This window comes from Hoplias malabaricus, chromosome 18 (genome assembly GCF_029633855.1).
Source record: "Hoplias malabaricus isolate fHopMal1 chromosome 18, fHopMal1.hap1, whole genome shotgun sequence".
Lineage (NCBI taxonomy): Eukaryota > Metazoa > Chordata > Actinopteri > Characiformes > Erythrinidae > Hoplias > Hoplias malabaricus.
In genome coordinates, this window is record NC_089817.1 from 1091242 (window position 1) to 1108499 (window position 17258).

General features: G+C 46.6%; 1 protein-coding gene across 7 annotated transcripts; it reads right to left on the minus strand.

Moving 5' to 3' along the window:
• Nucleotides 1–2990: 2990 nt before the first annotated feature.
• slc35e4 (solute carrier family 35 member E4) lies at nucleotides 2991–15307 on the minus strand. 7 transcript variants are annotated; one of them, XM_066651292.1, is made up of 4 exons: nucleotides 15206–15307; nucleotides 14250–14341; nucleotides 11156–11754; nucleotides 2991–8584 (listed from the first exon to the last, which is right to left on the minus strand). In XM_066651292.1, the coding sequence occupies exons 3-4, from the start codon at nucleotides 11736–11738 to the stop codon at nucleotides 7041–7043; spliced, it is 2127 nt and encodes a 708-aa protein (XP_066507389.1). In that variant the 5' UTR covers nucleotides 11739–11754; nucleotides 14250–14341; nucleotides 15206–15307; the 3' UTR covers nucleotides 2991–7040. The 7 variants fall into 7 exon arrangements, with proteins under 7 accessions (XP_066507389.1, XP_066507392.1, XP_066507385.1 ...); XM_066651295.1 differs by having other exon boundaries at nucleotides 15201–15253; XM_066651288.1 differs by lacking the exon at nucleotides 15206–15307 and adding an exon at nucleotides 14857–15186.
• Between the last annotated feature and the right edge of the window lie 1951 nt (nucleotides 15308–17258).

Consider the following 17258-nt stretch of genomic DNA (forward strand, 5'->3'; position numbering starts at 1 on the left):
GGGTTCTCACTGAGAGAGAGAGAGAGAGAGAGAGAGAGAGAGAGAGAGAAACCCTGCCTTATTAAGGCAAAGCAGGAAAACCAGGGCCTAGTCGTAGCTCCACTATTTACACGGCCACATCCTCTTCTGTTCTGGTGGCAAGAAATGAGACACACACACACACACATCATTCTTTCAAATGTCAAAGCTAAGATGTATCTACTATTCAGAATTTTAACCTTGCACTTTGAAAAAGACTGAGACTGTGTCCAAAATAATCAGGCTCTAATCTTCTTTTCTGTTGTATTGGTGTATGTGTGTGTGTGTGTGTGGTGTTTCTGTGTGTATAGTCATTATGTTATGTTTCCATCAAGAAGGTTAAGGCCTTTGGCGCCACCCTGTGGTGAAACGTGGTTAAGAGACTATATTGAAAGGTGAAACAAATCCATCCTTTATCCATCTGTGGCAGTGAACACACACACACACACACCAGAGTGCACTAGAGGCTGTGAACACACACCCAGAACTGGGGGGCAGCCATTCCCAATGCCTGGGAGCGTTTAGGGGGTTCAGTGCCTTGTTCAAGGTTGTGGATCCTCAGCTGTGGATGTTCCCAGCAGCAGTGTTCGCAGGCCTCTAACTAGAGACAAGCTCCCACAGTAGACATCAGCAGCTACTAGCAGTAGTGTTCACAGGCCTCTAACTAGAGACAAGCTCCCACAGTAGACATCAGCAGCTACTAGCAGTAGTGTTCACAGGCCTCTAACTAGAGACAAGCTCCCACAGTCTACATTAGCAGCTACTAGCAGCAGTGTTCGCAGGCCTCTAGCTAACTAGAGACAAGCTCCCACAGTCGACATCAGCAACTACTAGCAGCAGTGTTCGCAGGCCTCTAGCTAACTAGAGACAAGCTCCCACAGTAGACATCAGCAGCTACTAGCAGCAGTGTTCGCAGGCCTCTAACTAGAGACAAGCTCCCACAGTCGACATCAGCAGCTACTAGCAGTAGTGTTCACAGGCCTCTAGCTAGAGACAAGCTCCCACAGTAGACATCAGCAGCTACTAGCAGCAGTGTTCACAGGCCTCTAACTAGAGACAAGCTCCCACAGTCTACATCAGCAGCTACTAGGAGTAGTGTTCGCAGACCTCTAGATAGAGACAAGCTCCCACGGTCAACATCAGCAGCTACTAGCAGCAGTATTTGCAGGCCTCTAGATAGAGACAAGCACCCACATTTGACATCAGCAGCTACTAGCAGCAGTATTCGCAGGCCTCTAGATAGAGACAAGCTCCCACATTTGACATCAGCAGCTACTAGCAGCAGTGTTCGCAGGCCTCTAACTAGAGACAAGCTCCCACATTTGACATCAGCAGCTACTAGCAGTAGTGTTCGCAGACCTCTAGATAGAGACAAGCTCCCACAGTCTACATCAGCAGCTACTAGCAGCAGTATTCTCAGGCCTCTAGATAGAGACAAGCTCCCACATTTGACATCAGCAGCTACTAGCAGCAGTGTTCGCAGGCCTCTAACTAGAGACAAGCTCCCATGGTCGACATCAGCAGCTACTAGCAGCAGTATTCTCAGGCCTCTAGATAGAGACAAGCTCCCACATTTGACATCAGCAGCTACTAGCAGCAGTGTTCGCAGGCCTCTAACTAGAGACAAGCTCCCACATTTGACATCAGCAGCTACTAGCAGCAGTATTCGCAGGCTTCTAGATAGAGACAAGCTCCCACATTTGACATCAGCAGCTACTAGCAGCAGTGTTCGCAGGCCTCTAGATAGAGACAAGCTCCCACAGTCTACATCAGCAGCTACTAGCAGCAGTATTCTCAGGCCTCTAGATAGAGACAAGCTCCCACATTTGACATCAGCAGCTACTAGCAGCAGTATTTGCAGGCCTCTAGATAGAGACAAGCACCCACATTTGACATCAGCAGCTACTAGCAGCAGTATTCGCAGGCCTCTAGATAGAGACAAGCTCCCACATTTGACATCAGCAGCTACTAGCAGCAGTGTTCGCAGGCCTCTAGATAGAGACAAGCTCCCACAGTCTACATCAGCAGCTACTAGCAGCAGTATTCTCAGGCCTCTAGATAGAGACAAGCTCCCACATTTGACATCAGCAGCTACTAGCAGCAGTGTTCGCAGGCCTCTAACTAGAGACAAGCTCCCATGGTCGACATCAGCAGCTACTAGCAGCAGTGTTCGCAGGCCTCTAGATAGAGACAAGCTCCCACAGTCGACATCAGCAGCTACTAGCAGCAGTGTTCACAGGCCTCTAGATAGAGACAAGCTCCCACATTTGACATCAGAAGCTACTAGCAGCAGTATTCGCAGGCCTCTAGATAGAGACAAGCTCCCACGGTCGACATCAGCAGCTACTAGCAACAGTGTTCGCAGGCCTCTAGATAGAGACAAGCTCCCATATTTGACATCAGCAGCTACTAGAAGCAGTGTCAGCAGGTTGCTAGCCACCAGCGACAACAAAAGGCTTCCTTTGTCCAGCACCCCAGCTCACAGAAGTGGACAGGCAGGCAGACAGCTGCTGAACAGCAATGAAAACAGGCTCCCCTGGTCAGCAGGCCCAGCCAATGACACCAGGCAATCTTTAGAAGGGGTTTATTCTCCCGATATCCTGGTGTCATGTCCTCCTTTTTAAGGTTAAGAGAGCGGCCACCCTATGAGTAGCACAGGTGGCAAACACGTCACACTGTTTGAAGATAGTGATAAAATCACACAGAAACAACTTAATAGCATTTAACAGTGGGCTGTATCAATCAGAAAGAACATAAATGGGATTTACCCAAACACTGTCCCTGATCGTACGGCCGTCCCTCAGCGGACACGGCTGGACCATCGCCTGCTCTGAAAGGGAGTGCGCAATGAGGTGAAACTTTATAAGTTATGAGTGATTAAGTGTGTGTGTGTGTGTGTGTGTGTGAGCGTGAGAGTAAGAGAACACAGGAGACGATAGACATTCTGGAACCGGTTTATTAAACCTGCCTCTTCATGATTGTAAAATACATAAATATTTTTAAATAATTATTATTTACATCCAACATCGTAGTGACATGGGAAACCCAGCACAGAACGGCCATTTCATCAGGTAAAAGGCAGCTGCTTGTCCAATGACATTCAGTGCAATTTTGTGCTCTAACTCACCGGAGAAAGGTCTCCAATAAACCCCCCTTAGTCTCCCTCTCTCTCTCTCTCTCTCTCTCTCTCTCTGGTGAAACACTCCAAACCACGGTCGCTGCAGTCAGCTTCGCAACTTAAAAGACACGACCGATTGGCACAGTTTAGTTCAGTGTCCCACCAACGCACCTTTTAGCTTCAACCCCACTTTCACTGAATCAAACCTTAAAGTGGAGGTCCACCAAAGTTTCAAAATTTCAATTAAAATCCAGAAGTTTGATTCCAGACGTTTCCTCTCAAATGAAGGGAATTAAATGGGAACTTCACCTCTTTCGGCATAAAACTGTGGCAGAGAATAAAATTAAAGTCTAGAGCAACTCAGTTTTATGTTTTTTATATAAATATAAATATATACATAAAACAATGGCAAATAAGTCTTCTTTAGGAACCGTTTTGCCATAAAACACTTTTTAAATCATGTTTAAGGTAAAAAGCTAGTTTCACAGCTACAGCTAAACAATGGGTCAGGCCTCAGGCCCTAGTTTCATTTTAAGTGACTGGGCTTCATTCAGAAAGCAGAGCCCAAACCTGCTCATGACGAACATCAGTAAAAACGTGGGACGGTTGGTGTGACATCACAGAATAACAGTTTTTACACATTACATCACACTCCTCTTTCCAAAATAAAGGCCCTCAATGTCAACTGAACCCAGAGAATTTGAGAGAACTCTCTAGAAACGTCCAGACAGCCTCCCACTCCTAGCACATCTCCCCTAGGTTCGGGTTTGTTGGGGTTTGTCTGGTTTAAAGACAGAAAAGTGACACAGGATTCAGCAGGTCATTGATTACTTCACCCAAGCACTGTTTATTTAAAAGGTCATGAATATGACTGAGGTATTTAACTCTTAACACACACACCACTGACCCGAGTCCACTTTAATTCACCTGGACCTGAGTGACTTCATTATACACTGAACGTCAGGTGACGGTTGCCAGGTATCGCCCTGTTTTCCCCCTCATTTCACTAACAAATCAGTGTGTACACAAGCTGCTGAAGGACGGTGGTGTTCTGCAGGTCATTAAACACACACTGGGGGCTAAGCGCGGAGGACAATAAGCTGGACTCAGTATTGCTTTGCCCTTGGGGGCTTTTTGTGCTCAGTGTGCTTTTGATGGACAGGTGACCGCTAGAGGGTAAAGCTAAGAATAGATACAGCTCTTTCTTTAGTAAAAGTACGGCGCAGAGCGAGTTGAAGGACCAAGATTAGAAACACCTTTAAATGTTCTTCCAAAACGTAGCCATGCAAATATCAGCCTTCGATAAACCACACCCACTCTCCTGTTTACAAACATGCTTTTCAGAATGTGCATCCAAAACCAGTCCACATCAAATAACACGTTATATAAAACATCAGGTGTACTTCTATTGTCCATCCAGCAGATGGCAACAGTGAACGCATTTAAACAGAGACCAGAGCTTATGACCTCCATTAGAGAGGTGTCCTTTAGAGGGAAACCTTGCCTTAAAATAGCGTCAATGTCCCAGTGATATTAACATTAGATGTATTTGTGTTAGGACCCACTGGGTGAGTGTGAGAAACTGTCCACAGATGTGTGTTTGTGTGTGTGTGAAATTGTCCACTTATTACTAAAGTAATTATTCTGACCAAGTAACTCGTGTCTGGACATAAAAAGAAACAAGATACTGATAAATATTTTAAGAAAATAAAGTCTTTTTCTTCAAAATAATGATGTATCTCTCCATTTTGACGCGCTGCTCTGGACACACTCACTGAGGCCTGTTTCTGCTAAAAGTCAGGTTTCCCGTCAAAGAACCACAAGAGGAAAGTCCCCAGGGCCTCAACATCACCGTCCTGTAACTGGGAAACTAACGAACAAACAACTCCTCCAGTGAAGAGAGAGACTCAGAGAAACCTTCAATTTTCCACTGAGACAATAACGACTCTTGTGCTATTAGAGAAACAGCGAGAAAACAAGTTGAGAACGAGGCTGAGAGAATGAAAACTGTGAGTCAGAGGAGAGCAGTAGAGGGAAAATGAGAAATAAGTGAGACATAAGGAAGAAAAAAAGAGAAAGACTGAGGGAAAAGACTGAGGAGTAAGAACAGAGAGGTGTGTGTGTGTGTGTGTGTGAGAGAGAGAGAGAGAGAGAGAGAGAGAGAGAGAGAGAGAGAGAGAGAGAGAGATCAATCTAATGATAAAGTTTCAGAGAGGGATTATAAGACGTACCAGCATCTTTTTTTAGCAGTGGTTTAAGGACAACATTAAAGTGTCCATTAATGTCTGAATCCACTGAGACCGCCCCGTCCTCTATAAATAAACTCCAACACGAAAGTTATTCACACACCACAACAGCACAGCGGCATCGGTACAGGCTCCGAACACGTTACGTCATCTCTGTTGGGACTAAACCTTGTATCTCCATTTCCACGTTGCTTTTTAAATGGATTAGTTTTTGTCAGCGTTTGTTTATTTACGTATTTTTGTTTGTTCAATCGCAATGTTCCAAAATTAATCTTAATATAATGTTACATTAATAATGTATAATTAACACTAAAAGGCCCTTAATGAGCTCACATTAAAGGTTACGAAGGCCTGGCTGCTACTCAGTGCTCTGCATCAAAGACACTGTGTCCTCTGATGTCATCACCATGTTGGAGACACGAGGTCATGTCCCAAAGTCTTTTTCAGCTTCTGGTCTCACGCGAGAGTCAGTGTGAGACGAAGAGAGACCCTCTCACGTCCCTCGCTGCGTGTCGCCACAGTGAACTCCACCGAATGATATTAAGTTCCAGTTTCTCAGCAGGCTGTGGTTCACAGAAGCTCACGTCCGTCTCAGAGAGAGGAGACAGGACCGGTTTAAATCTTTCTGTTTCAAAAAAAGGCAGCGCATCAAAATAGTGATCAGTCTCTCAGAATACTGCATTAGTGTCTCCAAGTATTTATTTACATTTTGACTAAAGATTATAAACTCTACCCATTCCACTAACTGTGCCCAGCCACTCGGGGGCGCACTTGAGTGCTTCTGGTCCCGCTCCTGGGTGTAATAGGAGGGTTGGGTCAGGAAATGCATGTACAGTGCAGTGGGGAGTGACGCACTGTGGCCACCCAAAGGTCTTCTGACAGGATACAGAGCCTTTATTTGGGCAGGGCACTAATTTTTAGAAAATAAAACATGATTAAATTTTTCTGACCAAGTAAGTCGTGTCTGGACATAAAAAGAATCAAGATACTGATAAATATTTTAAGAAAATAAAGTCCTTTTCTTCAAAATAATGATGTATCTCTCCATTTTGACGCGCTGCTTTTCTAAAAACAGAAGGAGGTGGTGGCCGTATGTTTCTGCTCAAACTGGCAGCAAAGGGCTTCCGTATTAATCAATGTAAACATAAATGTAACGTAAACAAGACCAAAAAACAAAGCCAGAACAAACGCAGCGCCCTCGGCTCCGTGCTGAAAAGCTGCCTATAAAAAAGCCCCATGAGTCTGTGGAGCGATCAGACACTAAAAATAAATACTGCTTTTTAAAAACACTGCTCCCGCCGTTCTTCCTTTCCACCCGCTGTGGGGTGTTTCACAAAGTGCTTGGAAAGTCCTCCCTCATCTTTTTAAGCCGCAGGTTCAGAGCCGGTCCGGCAGCCGGTCCAGTCACAGTGGACAGTGTGTGTGCGTCAGAGAAATGGAGGTCAGATAAAAACCAAAAGGTGAAAGAAAACTGCGGCTTTCCAAAGGCATTTATTAAAATCAGTCACAGTCCCAGAGTCCACGCTTGGCCTTGACTGACACCGTTTAACATTGGCACAGTGAGGAGGTACCACCAACTAGAACCCTTTAGAACCTTAGGAACCCCTCCAGATCAAACCTGTGACTGTTCCCAAACTCCCTCCTCCTGTCTCCAATTTTCAGTCCATTCCTTCACTCTCCTCAGTCCACTGTCTCAACTGTGTGCTCTCAGGAGATGGTTCTAGTGCTAGGTCATCTGGAGATGGTTCTGAAGGTGCTTCTAGGTCACTACACTGTTCTGGAGATGATCTCATTAATGACTGAAGGTTGTGCTGCTGCTCTGAACATGCGTCAGGGCACGGTTCTACGTCTTGGTGCAGTTCCAGAGAAGTTTCAGATCTGTGATACCGTTCTTTAGATGCTTCTGGAGAAGGTTCTAGACCAGGGTACGGTTCTGGCGATGTTCCTACAGAGGGTTTGAGGTCACAGTATAGTTTTAGGGATTGTTCCAGAATATGACATAGTTCTGGTGGTGCTTCAGGTGTTTGATTCCATTCTGGGGAAGTTTCTGGACGCGGTTTGAGGTCTTGTTGCAGTTGTGAAATTTCTGAAGACTGTTCTAGGTTATTGTAGAGTTCAAGATATGTATTTGTGCTGAGTTCTAGATCTTGGTGCATTTCTGAAGTTGTTTCTGGGTCACTGTTCTTTTCTGAACGTGGTTCTAGGTCATCAGATATGTTTGTACACGGTTCTAGGATTTGTGGCTCTTCTGGAGATGTTTCAGGACTCAGTTGTGAGTCTGTGGATGTTTTGAGATCGCTATACAGTTCTGGAGATGGTTCTAGGTCATTCTGAGATAGTTCTGGGCTTTGTTCTAGTCCTGGAGGGGTTTCTAGTTTGTGGCACAGGTTTGGACCTGGTTCTAGGTCTTTTGAAAGTGTTTCTGGGCAGGGTTCTAGATTGTCACACAATGTCTGAGATATTTCTGGAGATGGCACTTCGTCGTGGCACAGTTCTGGAGATCGTTCCTGGTCTGAGGAGTTTTCTAAAGACAGTTGTAGGTCCGTCAGTTTTGAAGAGGTTCCTAAAGATGGTTCTCGGCCCAGAGAGGTTTCTGAAGAAGGTTCGAGATCTTGGTACGGTTCTAGGTCGTCACAGAGTTCTGTCCAGGGCTCTTCGGAGCACCAGTCCTCTGAGGACAGATCTAAAGACTGATCGAGTGGTGGCTCTGGTTCTGAGGACCATTCAGAAGCAGTTCCTGGCTCCGGTTCCCCCTCCCTGATTGGGGTTCTGTTTTTGATGTCCCGGCTGGCTGGTCTGGTTCTCCGAGAGTCCAGGAAGTCTCCGATAAGCTCCGAGTTCTGGTAGATGACCAGGCCGGAGAGGGTGAGGGCTGCTCCTGCGCAGCTGAGGGCCGACAGCTGGCTCTCGAACAGCAGCTGGGACAGCAGCAGGTTCCCCACCACATTGAGGTTCCCCAGGATGTGCAGTGTGACGGCGGAGGTGAGGCTGATGACGCAGCAGCTGGCCAGGTTATACAGCACCGAGCCCAGGCAGCTCAGCAGCACGAATCCCCACAGCTGCCGGTCGTAGTGCAGAGGAGACTGCAGCCCGGCCCAGTTCTCCAGAACCAGCGCTGCCACCGCCAGGATGCAGAAACTTGGGATCGCCATCAGATAGAGCAGGAACACAGAGTGGATCTTCTCCTCTTGTAGCAAAATACCTGGGAAACACACACACACACACACACTGATAAGGGGGAGGAAGTGTGTATAATCACTATACAGCATTAATCAGCAAGCTTTTAAATGTGAATTTAAGGCAACAGGCTTGAAATTACGTACAGTTATATTATTATTATTATTATTAGTTCAGTAATGTTTATGTGGCTGAATGGCATCAAATCCTCACAGCAAATATTCCAATATCTAGTGTGAAGCCTTTCCAGGCGCGTAGAAGCTAGTACGGCAACAAAAGAGGACCAAACTCCTGATTAAACCTTCATTTTAAAGAAATGTGTGTATGTAATGTACCTGAACACAGCTGTGTTATAAACAGAAACATCAGATTATTAATATTCATTTTCATATTAAAAAGACTCAGTACTGGGCAAAAAAAAAACTATCTCTGACACACTCTTCCTCTCCAGGAGCCACACAGAGGTCACTTGCGTTTTACAGTAATGATGTCACACATAGTTAACCCCCCCTCACTGACCCCCAGAACTCCAGGAGGTCCATCTTTAAATAGACCTCCCTGAAGCATGACACCCCCACAGTGACCCAGGGGACTATTTCTGGTCGTTTCTAAAGCCGTGGGGGGGTCGAGGTGAATGAACTGAACCTTCAGGGAGAGGAATCTTAATATTTCTTCAGACTCTTGGTTCCAGATGATCTCTCCATCTGCAGTAAATGTCCACACCTCGTCAGGAAACACTCCGCACTGGTTACTACACCCACCGTGTCACACCGGCCTTTAAACAAGGTTCTGCGTCAATAAACCATTAGACGTGGATAGGTTTGGTGTGAAACTCTTCACAGTGGTGTTGAATGGAACCAGACGTCCACAGTGTGGTTAACACACAGCTAATGCCTCAGACGGGTCACGGCTGGACACGGAGACACTTGGTTCCTGTGACCTACAATGAGCTATTTCTCTCTAAACGTTAGTGATGGGTTACATCTCAGCGCCTGGTATTTTCCTTGAACCCATCGCCACGGCCTGTGTTTTTTACTGCAGCTGTTGTACAATAATATTCTGTTCCCTCGGCCCTCCGGACGTTTATAATCACGTGTCAATGGGGTCAGGGCAGAGTGATAATCCTCTCCCGTACTCTTGGTCTTCGGAGATTTTCTCTGTTATGTAACTTGTAGAAGGCCAATAAAAGTGCTTTATTAGGTGCTGAAGTGGAGAATTAGCCTCCACTGTTCTCCACTGACCTGCCGTTCTGTACAAACCTAGTTCTGATTCAGAGACAGCTGAAGCGCTCCAAACATGACGTAAAATAATGGAACTCAGCTGACAGCGAGAGGAGGAGAGGACACATGCATTAAATTAGATTTGGCCTTAATTTCCAATACAGGAGTGTAACAGGGTATTTAACTTTCCTAGAAATTTAAAGGTAAAGTTTTAAAGGGAAAAATGCACCTCACAAACAATGTTCCCTTTTAAAATGAGCAGAAAAACAAGCAAAAAAAAGAGCAACAAAAGAAGCAAACGGATTAAAACGCTTAGGAAGATATTTTAGAAGAGAATTTGGTTGTTGTTGTTGTTGTTGTTGTTTACACTCGGCCCGAATCTGGCTCTGATCCCTGAAGTTGTTTGTTTTGTAAAATACCGAAAACATCCATCATCATGCCCTACATATGTGTAATTAATATATATTAATGTGTCCATCACAGTAGAGCCGGACGATACGAGCCAAACGTACGTCCAAATCAAGATACATTTCCAAATTTCTATATCTAATTATGATATAATAACGACATAAACAACATAAAAGCCACAGAAGAACTGCCCAAAACAAACAGGAGCCATGACATCATCATCAAACAACAACCTCTGGGCTTCGTCAACATTCATGTTTTTAAACTTACTTTAAAATCGAGTGCTGAACTGAAGACAGCGCCCCCTAGTGACCGTCAGTCAGTGACAGACGCTGTAAACAATGTACTGAAACATTTATATATTGTGATAAATATCGATATTGAATTACTGTCCATTCCTAAATAACAACAATAACACGACACTAAAACAGACTCCAGCACAGAGCAGAGGACTCCAACCAGCAGTGACGCCCCGGTGTAGTCTCTCAGAGCTAAAAATGAGCAGAGTGTCTGAGGATTAAAACCTTGTTAAAAATAAAGCCTGTGTTTAGAGAAGACGCCGGCGCTGTTCGACTGAAGAGAAGTTCCCTAGCAACGCAAACAGTGGTGTGGGACGTAACCACGGTGAAGCTGTTTTAGTTTGAAGAGTGAGGTCAGCGGCTGTCGTTTACAGGAAATATTTCCATTCCTGGACACGGTGGCTGGTATTTTCCAGCGGGACGCGTCCTCCACACTCACACACTCTACACTGTAAACTTTAAAGCCACAGTTCGGTATAAAACCTACCGCATTAACACTAACACTTACAGACACACCTCAGCCTCTAAACTACAAAGAAAACACCATTCGTACAATGGCGAAATATCTTACGATATAAATGTCATACTGAAAATACATACCTCACACTGAATGTATGGCCAGAGCCGCCACACCTGTTGACGTTATGGAATTTAGATTTGCATACTCACTCTGCTGGATGCTTTTAACGCCACGCAGCATAGTGGCGGCGACGACGAACAGGCAGCCCGTCTGATCAAACTGGACCTCGCCCATGATGCTGAAGGACGCCCCGAGGCAGATGGGCATCATGGCCGTATACTTGAGGATGTGGTGCTGCTTGCCCAGGACCAAGGAGGAGATGGCCAGGGTGAAGATGGGCGTGGTGGTGTAGATCATCTGGGCGAAGGAGAGCTGCACGTAGTTCAGGCCCACGTTTCCGAACGCTATGCTGGCGCAGAAGGTGAGGCTCAGCAGGAACACTTTGCACTTGGCGCTGGACGTGAGGTCGCGTTCGTCCAGTCCCGTTCGCCGCACAAACCAGCACTTTATCAGGCCGTAGTCCACCACTATAGCCGTCAGCATGTGGAGAGCAGAGAGGAGCAGGGGGTATCGGAAGTTGTGGACGGCGAAGATCCATTTGTTTAAGCTGGAAATGGTGGTCCCGGTCACCAGCCAGACCACCACAGCCGTCAGGAGGTGAAACGTCTCTGGCACCCTCCTCCTCCTCCTCCTCTCAAACTTGGGGGAGCCATCGCTGCTGCTGCTGATCATCTTCGCTTCATCTTGGCATCTGTAGGGCAAACAAAGCTTGAGCTCGCATCGGTAACACAGCTCTTTCATGGCTGAGAGGTGGGAGGAACAGCACTGGCCTTCACCCAGCAGGCCAGGGTTCGAGTCCCCCCTTCGAGTCCGGCAAGAGCAAAACAGGGAGCGGCGCACTGGACTAACGGCCAAACAAGAACAAAACAAGAGCATGTGCTACAGGTAAAATGTAAATGAGAAGCAGCTATAAACCTGCAATACAACCTCCCACACTCCCAAACCTCTCTCTCTCTTCCTCTCTCTCTCTCTCTCTCTCTCTCCGTCTCTCTCTCTTCCTCTCTCTCTCTCTCTGTGTCTCTCTCTCTCTCTCTTCCTCTCTCTCTCCCTCTCTCTCCCTCTGTGTCTCTCTCTCTCTCTTCCTCTCTCTCTCTCTCTCTCTCCCTCTCTCTCTCCCTCTCTCTCTCTGTGTCTCTCTCTCTCTGTGTGTCTCTCTCTCTCTCCCTCTCTCTCTCTCTCTCTGTGTCTCTCTCTCCCCCTCTCTCTCTCTCTCTCCCTCTCTCTCTCTCTCTCTCTCTCTCTCTCCCTCTCTCTCTCTCTCTCTCTCTCTCTCTCTCTGTGTCTCTCTCTCTCTCTGTGTCTCTCTCTCTCTCTCTCTCCCTCTCTCTCTCTCTCTCTCTCTCTAAGCCACAGGCAAATGACTTCTCCTGACTGTGCTCACTCAGATCTGGGTGGATTTGGGAAACAGACAGGCACCGCCCTTGTTACAAAGTGTGTAGCCAGAAACAGGCAGTTTCCACCGCTGACGCAGAGGCCCCTGTGAAGTAAACAGTCACATCACCTGCATACTCCACACTCAGCGCCCTGTCAGAGCAGGTTCACGTGTATATATGACACGTATATATATCGTCTCAGATCTCACCCTACATACCATTACAAACATTACAATGACCTCCTTCCTCCTTGTCCCTACACTCCCTGGCCGTGTTATTATCAGCTCAACTTTTCACTGCTTGTCTTCCTTGGACCGCTTTTGGCAGGTACTAACCACTGCACTGGGAACACATCACGAGACCTGCCTTTCTGGAGATGATCTGACCAAAGCATAATGACCATTACAGTTTGGCTCTTCAGATCCTTACGCTCATCCAGGTCTTCAGGAACTGACCATTCACTCACTGCCTGCACTGTAACCAGATCAGTGTTATTCCCTTCACTTGTGGCTGACTGTTTTTTCATTAGCTTTATAACCAAGCTGAAATCTTCAATAACATTGTTATGAAATTGTTAGACGTGTAAAATTAGAACTGCATTTCAGGTGGGTGTTTAATGTCTTTACAAAAAAATTAATACATTATAGTGTTCTCCCTGTGTCTGCGTGGGTTTCCTCCGGGTGACAGTCTGTGAGGAGTGTGGTGTGTTCTCTCTGTGTCTGCGTGGGTTTCCTCCAGGTGACTGTCTGTGAGGAGTGTGGTGTGTTCTCTCTGTGTCTGCGTGGGTTTCCTCCGGGTGACTGTCTGTGAGGAGTGTGGTGTGTTCTCTCTGTGTCTGCGTGGGTTTCCTCCGGGTGACTGTCTGTGAGGAGTGTGGTGTGTTCTCCCTGTGTCTGCGTGGCTTTCCTCCGGGTGACTGTCTGTGAGGAGTGTGGTGTGTTCTCCCTGTGTCTGTGTGGAGTGTGGTGTGTTCTCCCTGTGTCTGCGTGGGTTTCCTCCGGGTGACTGTCTGTGAGGAGTGTGGTGTGTTCTCCCTGTGTCTGCGTGGGTTTCCTCCGGGTGACTGTCTGTGAGGAGTGTGGTGTGTTCTCCCTGTGTCTGCGTGGGTTTCCTCCGGGTGACTGTCTGTGAGGAGTGTGGTGTGTTCTCTCTGTGTCTGCATGGGTTTCCTCCGGGTGACTGTCTGTGAGGAGTGTGGTGTGTTCTCCCTGTGTCTGTGTGGGTTTCCTCCGGGTGACTGTCTGTGAGGAGTGTGGTGTGTTCTCCCTGTGTCTGTGTGGAGTGTGGTGTGTTCTCCCTGTGTCTGCGTGGGTTTCCTCCGGGTGACTGTCTGTGAGGAGTGTGGTGTGTTCTCCCTGTGTCTGCGTGGGTTTCCTCCGGGTGACTGTCTGTGAGGAGTGTGGTGTGTTCTCCCTGTGTCTGCGTGGGTTTCCTCCGGGTGACTGTCTGTGAGGAGTGTGGTGTGTTCTCCCTGTGTCTGTGTGGGTTTCCTCCGGGTGACTGTCTGTGAGGAGTGTGGTGTGTTCTCCCTGTGTCTGTGTGGGTTTCCTCCGGGTGACTGTGAGGAGTGTGGTGTGTTCTCTCTGTGTCTGCATGGGTTTCCTCCGGGTGACTGTCTGTGAGGAGTGTGGTGTGTTCTCTCTGTGTCTGCATGGGTTTCCTCCGGGTGACTGTCTGTGAGGAGTGTGGTGTGTTCTCCCTGTGTCTGTGTGGGTTTCCTCCGGGTGCTCCGGTTTCCTCCCACACTCCAAAAACACACGTTGGTCGGTGGATTGGAGACTCAAAAGTGTCCGTAGGTGTGAGTGTATGTCATCTTGTGAAGGACTGGTGCCCCCTCCAGGGTGTGTTCCTGCCTTGTGCCCAGTGATTCCGGGTAGACTCCGAACCCACCGCTGCCCTGAACTGGATAAGGGTTACAGACAATGAATGAATAAATAATACATTATAAAATTTAAATAGTATTTAATAGAAGAACACCCTAGTGGTAATTTATTAAATCCCTTAAAATCTCCAAAACGCTACCCTAATTGTCTCAGCTCTAGCTCTACACCGTCATACACCTTTCTTCAGTAGGTGCAGATCTATGAATATGCAATTAGTCCATCCTACAAGCTGACAGGATTGGTTCCTTAGGTTTGCTACATCACAAACCCTGACTGTCTGAATCTTGCTGAATGAGACCACTTTTGAACAAGGCACAGATCTTCACCTGGAGGGGGGTCTTTAACATTCAGCCCCAGACTGTAAGACACCGGGGCACATTTTAAGGTGGAAAGAAAAATATGATGAAAATGCGGGCAAATACATATTCACACTGAGCCGAGTCCAATATTTAAGGTGGAATGTCAAACTCTAGCTGCAGCACTCCCTGCGGTCTCTTTAAGGTGCGTGGTCTAATATGAAACAGCAAAACATACCTCAGTTGTAACACAATTTAAGGTGGAACGGTCCATTCGAGTGGGAACCCAGATTGGAGACAACTCATACCTATCACTGTGATGCATTAAAGTCCTTTAGTCTTCCAGCCCCGGAGATAAAACACACACCACACACAGAACCGTTCCTGCTGCTACATGAAGCTCCGGCTCTTGTCTGTGACATTACCGCTCTATATGTGTGCATTATTATGGTCTGTACATCCTCTAACGTTACGGGGCCGACAGGACACACACAAACACACATCCCCACCAGTCCGTTAAAGGTCTCCCCTGACGAGACAGAAGTGCCCGATAAACCCCGTCTCGAACTCGGATTTAATGACCTTACCGAGGCCCTGGCTCTGGGAAACACCGCTGAAGCGATGGCACCCTCTCCTCTGTCTCGCTGTCTCTCTTTTTTCTGCCTGATCACATGCGTGCAGCAGCGGTACTACGTCATCGCACAGGGTAACGGTCCGCGCTTTCGTGTCCCACCCGTTTTGAGGGAAGCCCCGCCCCTTCTGCCGTTTGATTGGCTACCCATTTCTGGCCTCCTGTATTGTGGTTTAGTAAAGCGCAGTTACCGTAAGTTACGGTATATACGTAACAGCTTCATTTGTTTGTTTTTGCGGCTTGTCTCGAAAAATAAAAACGAGTGACGGTTTTCTTCATCTGACAGCAGTCTGCCTTATATAAATGTGCTTTAATCGGAGTAGTATTTGGTATATTATGTTCTGGTGTGGGGTAGCCAACTTTCTGAAATAATAATACAGAATGGGGTCTGGTTTTAAACCTGCATTAACCTTGGGGGGTGTTTTACACAGTTCACAAACAGCAGTGACAGCATCTTTTTCCCCCTGTGCTCTTGTCACCTCCTGGGATTCTGGGAATTAGCTAGCGTAGGGTCCCCAAGTTCCAGCCACTTGAAAATGAAATATCAGGAATCTTAGGAACTTTACTCACTCAAATAAACGTTTTTCAGGAGACAAGACCTATTTGACTATGACAGTATATATGTTTTTATATAAAGACGTTTTTGTTTAAGTAGATGCTAATACTGCTAAGATTATTAGCGCCCCCTAACTTCGGCCACCTCCCCTGCTTGTGACAGTCAAACGAGACCGTTTCTACCACATTCAGTGGTTTTGAGAGGTTCACAATGAGATGACGTTTGTCCTGTGTTGGTATCCGTACTCTACATGTAAGAATTAAAATGGCGGTAGATTTTCCCCTCAGAGAAAAGGAAGCTAACCGCTAAGCTAACTTTTACACTGAGGGAAATATCCGTCGCGAAATGGAAATGTGTTGTGTTCCACATGCAGTTTTACACACAAAGAATTACAACACTGTTAGAGACACTTACATATTGTTTAGATGTGTGATTTCTTGCGAGACTGGTGTTTAAATGCCCTACTAAGGCTTGATCTTATGTTTTATTGTTTTACCCAATGCGATTGGCAAAGAGAGAGAGCGGCACTGCCCCATATACGTCAGTGGCTGGAAATAGGGGACGGTTGGATTTAGGAGGAATACTGATGTGTCTGACTGCGTGGGCCTTAGTCCAGTTTGAGGGGGACCAGGTCCACCCATGGCTATGCCCCGATTCACATCAAGCAAAGCCATTGTAAATGCTGACAGCTCTTCTCAGTGGTAATGATACAATGATTTACGACAAATGAGAAGCACTTTTCCTGTGTAGGAGTTGTTTCTCCCACTCTCTCTGACTGAGGGAGAGCAGCAGTGTTCCTCTGTCTCAAACAGATCATCCATCTCACAGTCTAAACTCATTAATATGGAGTGAAACGTGGAGCATATATTTTAGCCTCCAAAGTCAGGACGGTTCTGTATTTTAACGAAACGGTTAGCAATCGTAGTACCGCGGCATAAAAGGTGATGCTACCCACACAACTCCAAGGCCTCGGGGTCCTGGGCTTGAACATCGAGTTGCTCCTGTGAGGAGTTTGGTGTGTGCCCCTTCAGGACCACGAAACCCAAGTGAATTTACACATTATTAAGTAAAAGAGATTTGTTTTTCTGTGGGCCTTTCGGTTTCCTAGAACTAAAGAGTTGGGCTTTGTAGGAGACAGTTTTGATATACATGATCTACCCTCGACTTGATCTACATGATCTACCCTTCTTCTGTGGTTTGGTTAGTCACGGCTAGTATTATGCTACTTGGCTGCAGCTGGCTAATACTATCCATTTTGCATGCTAGGACAGGCTAATATTGTGCTACGGCTAAGAATTAGCATGCCATATTCATTGTTAGGACTGAGTTGTGTTGTGCCATGATCCATGCTGGATCTTATAATCTGGATTGGCCCGAGGGAGTTCCAAACAGAAGGCGACTGGTGTCTAGTGCTGTTTGGTGCTGTTTAATGAGTCATTGACCCCATTTTGTT

Coding starts and splice junctions, on each gene's coding strand:
- slc35e4 (XM_066651288.1), bottom strand. CDS start 14,943: ATGCATCACAGTGATAGGTATGAGTTGTCTCCAATCTGGGTTCCCACT. Junction 14,342..14,856: donor TAAATTGTGTTACAACTGAG/GTATGTTTTGCT, acceptor ACCCTTATCCAG/TTCAGGGCAGCGGTGGGTTC. Junction 11,755..14,249: donor CACCAGTCCTTCACAAGATG/ACATACACTCAC, acceptor GCCCTACAGATG/CCAAGATGAAGCGAAGATGA.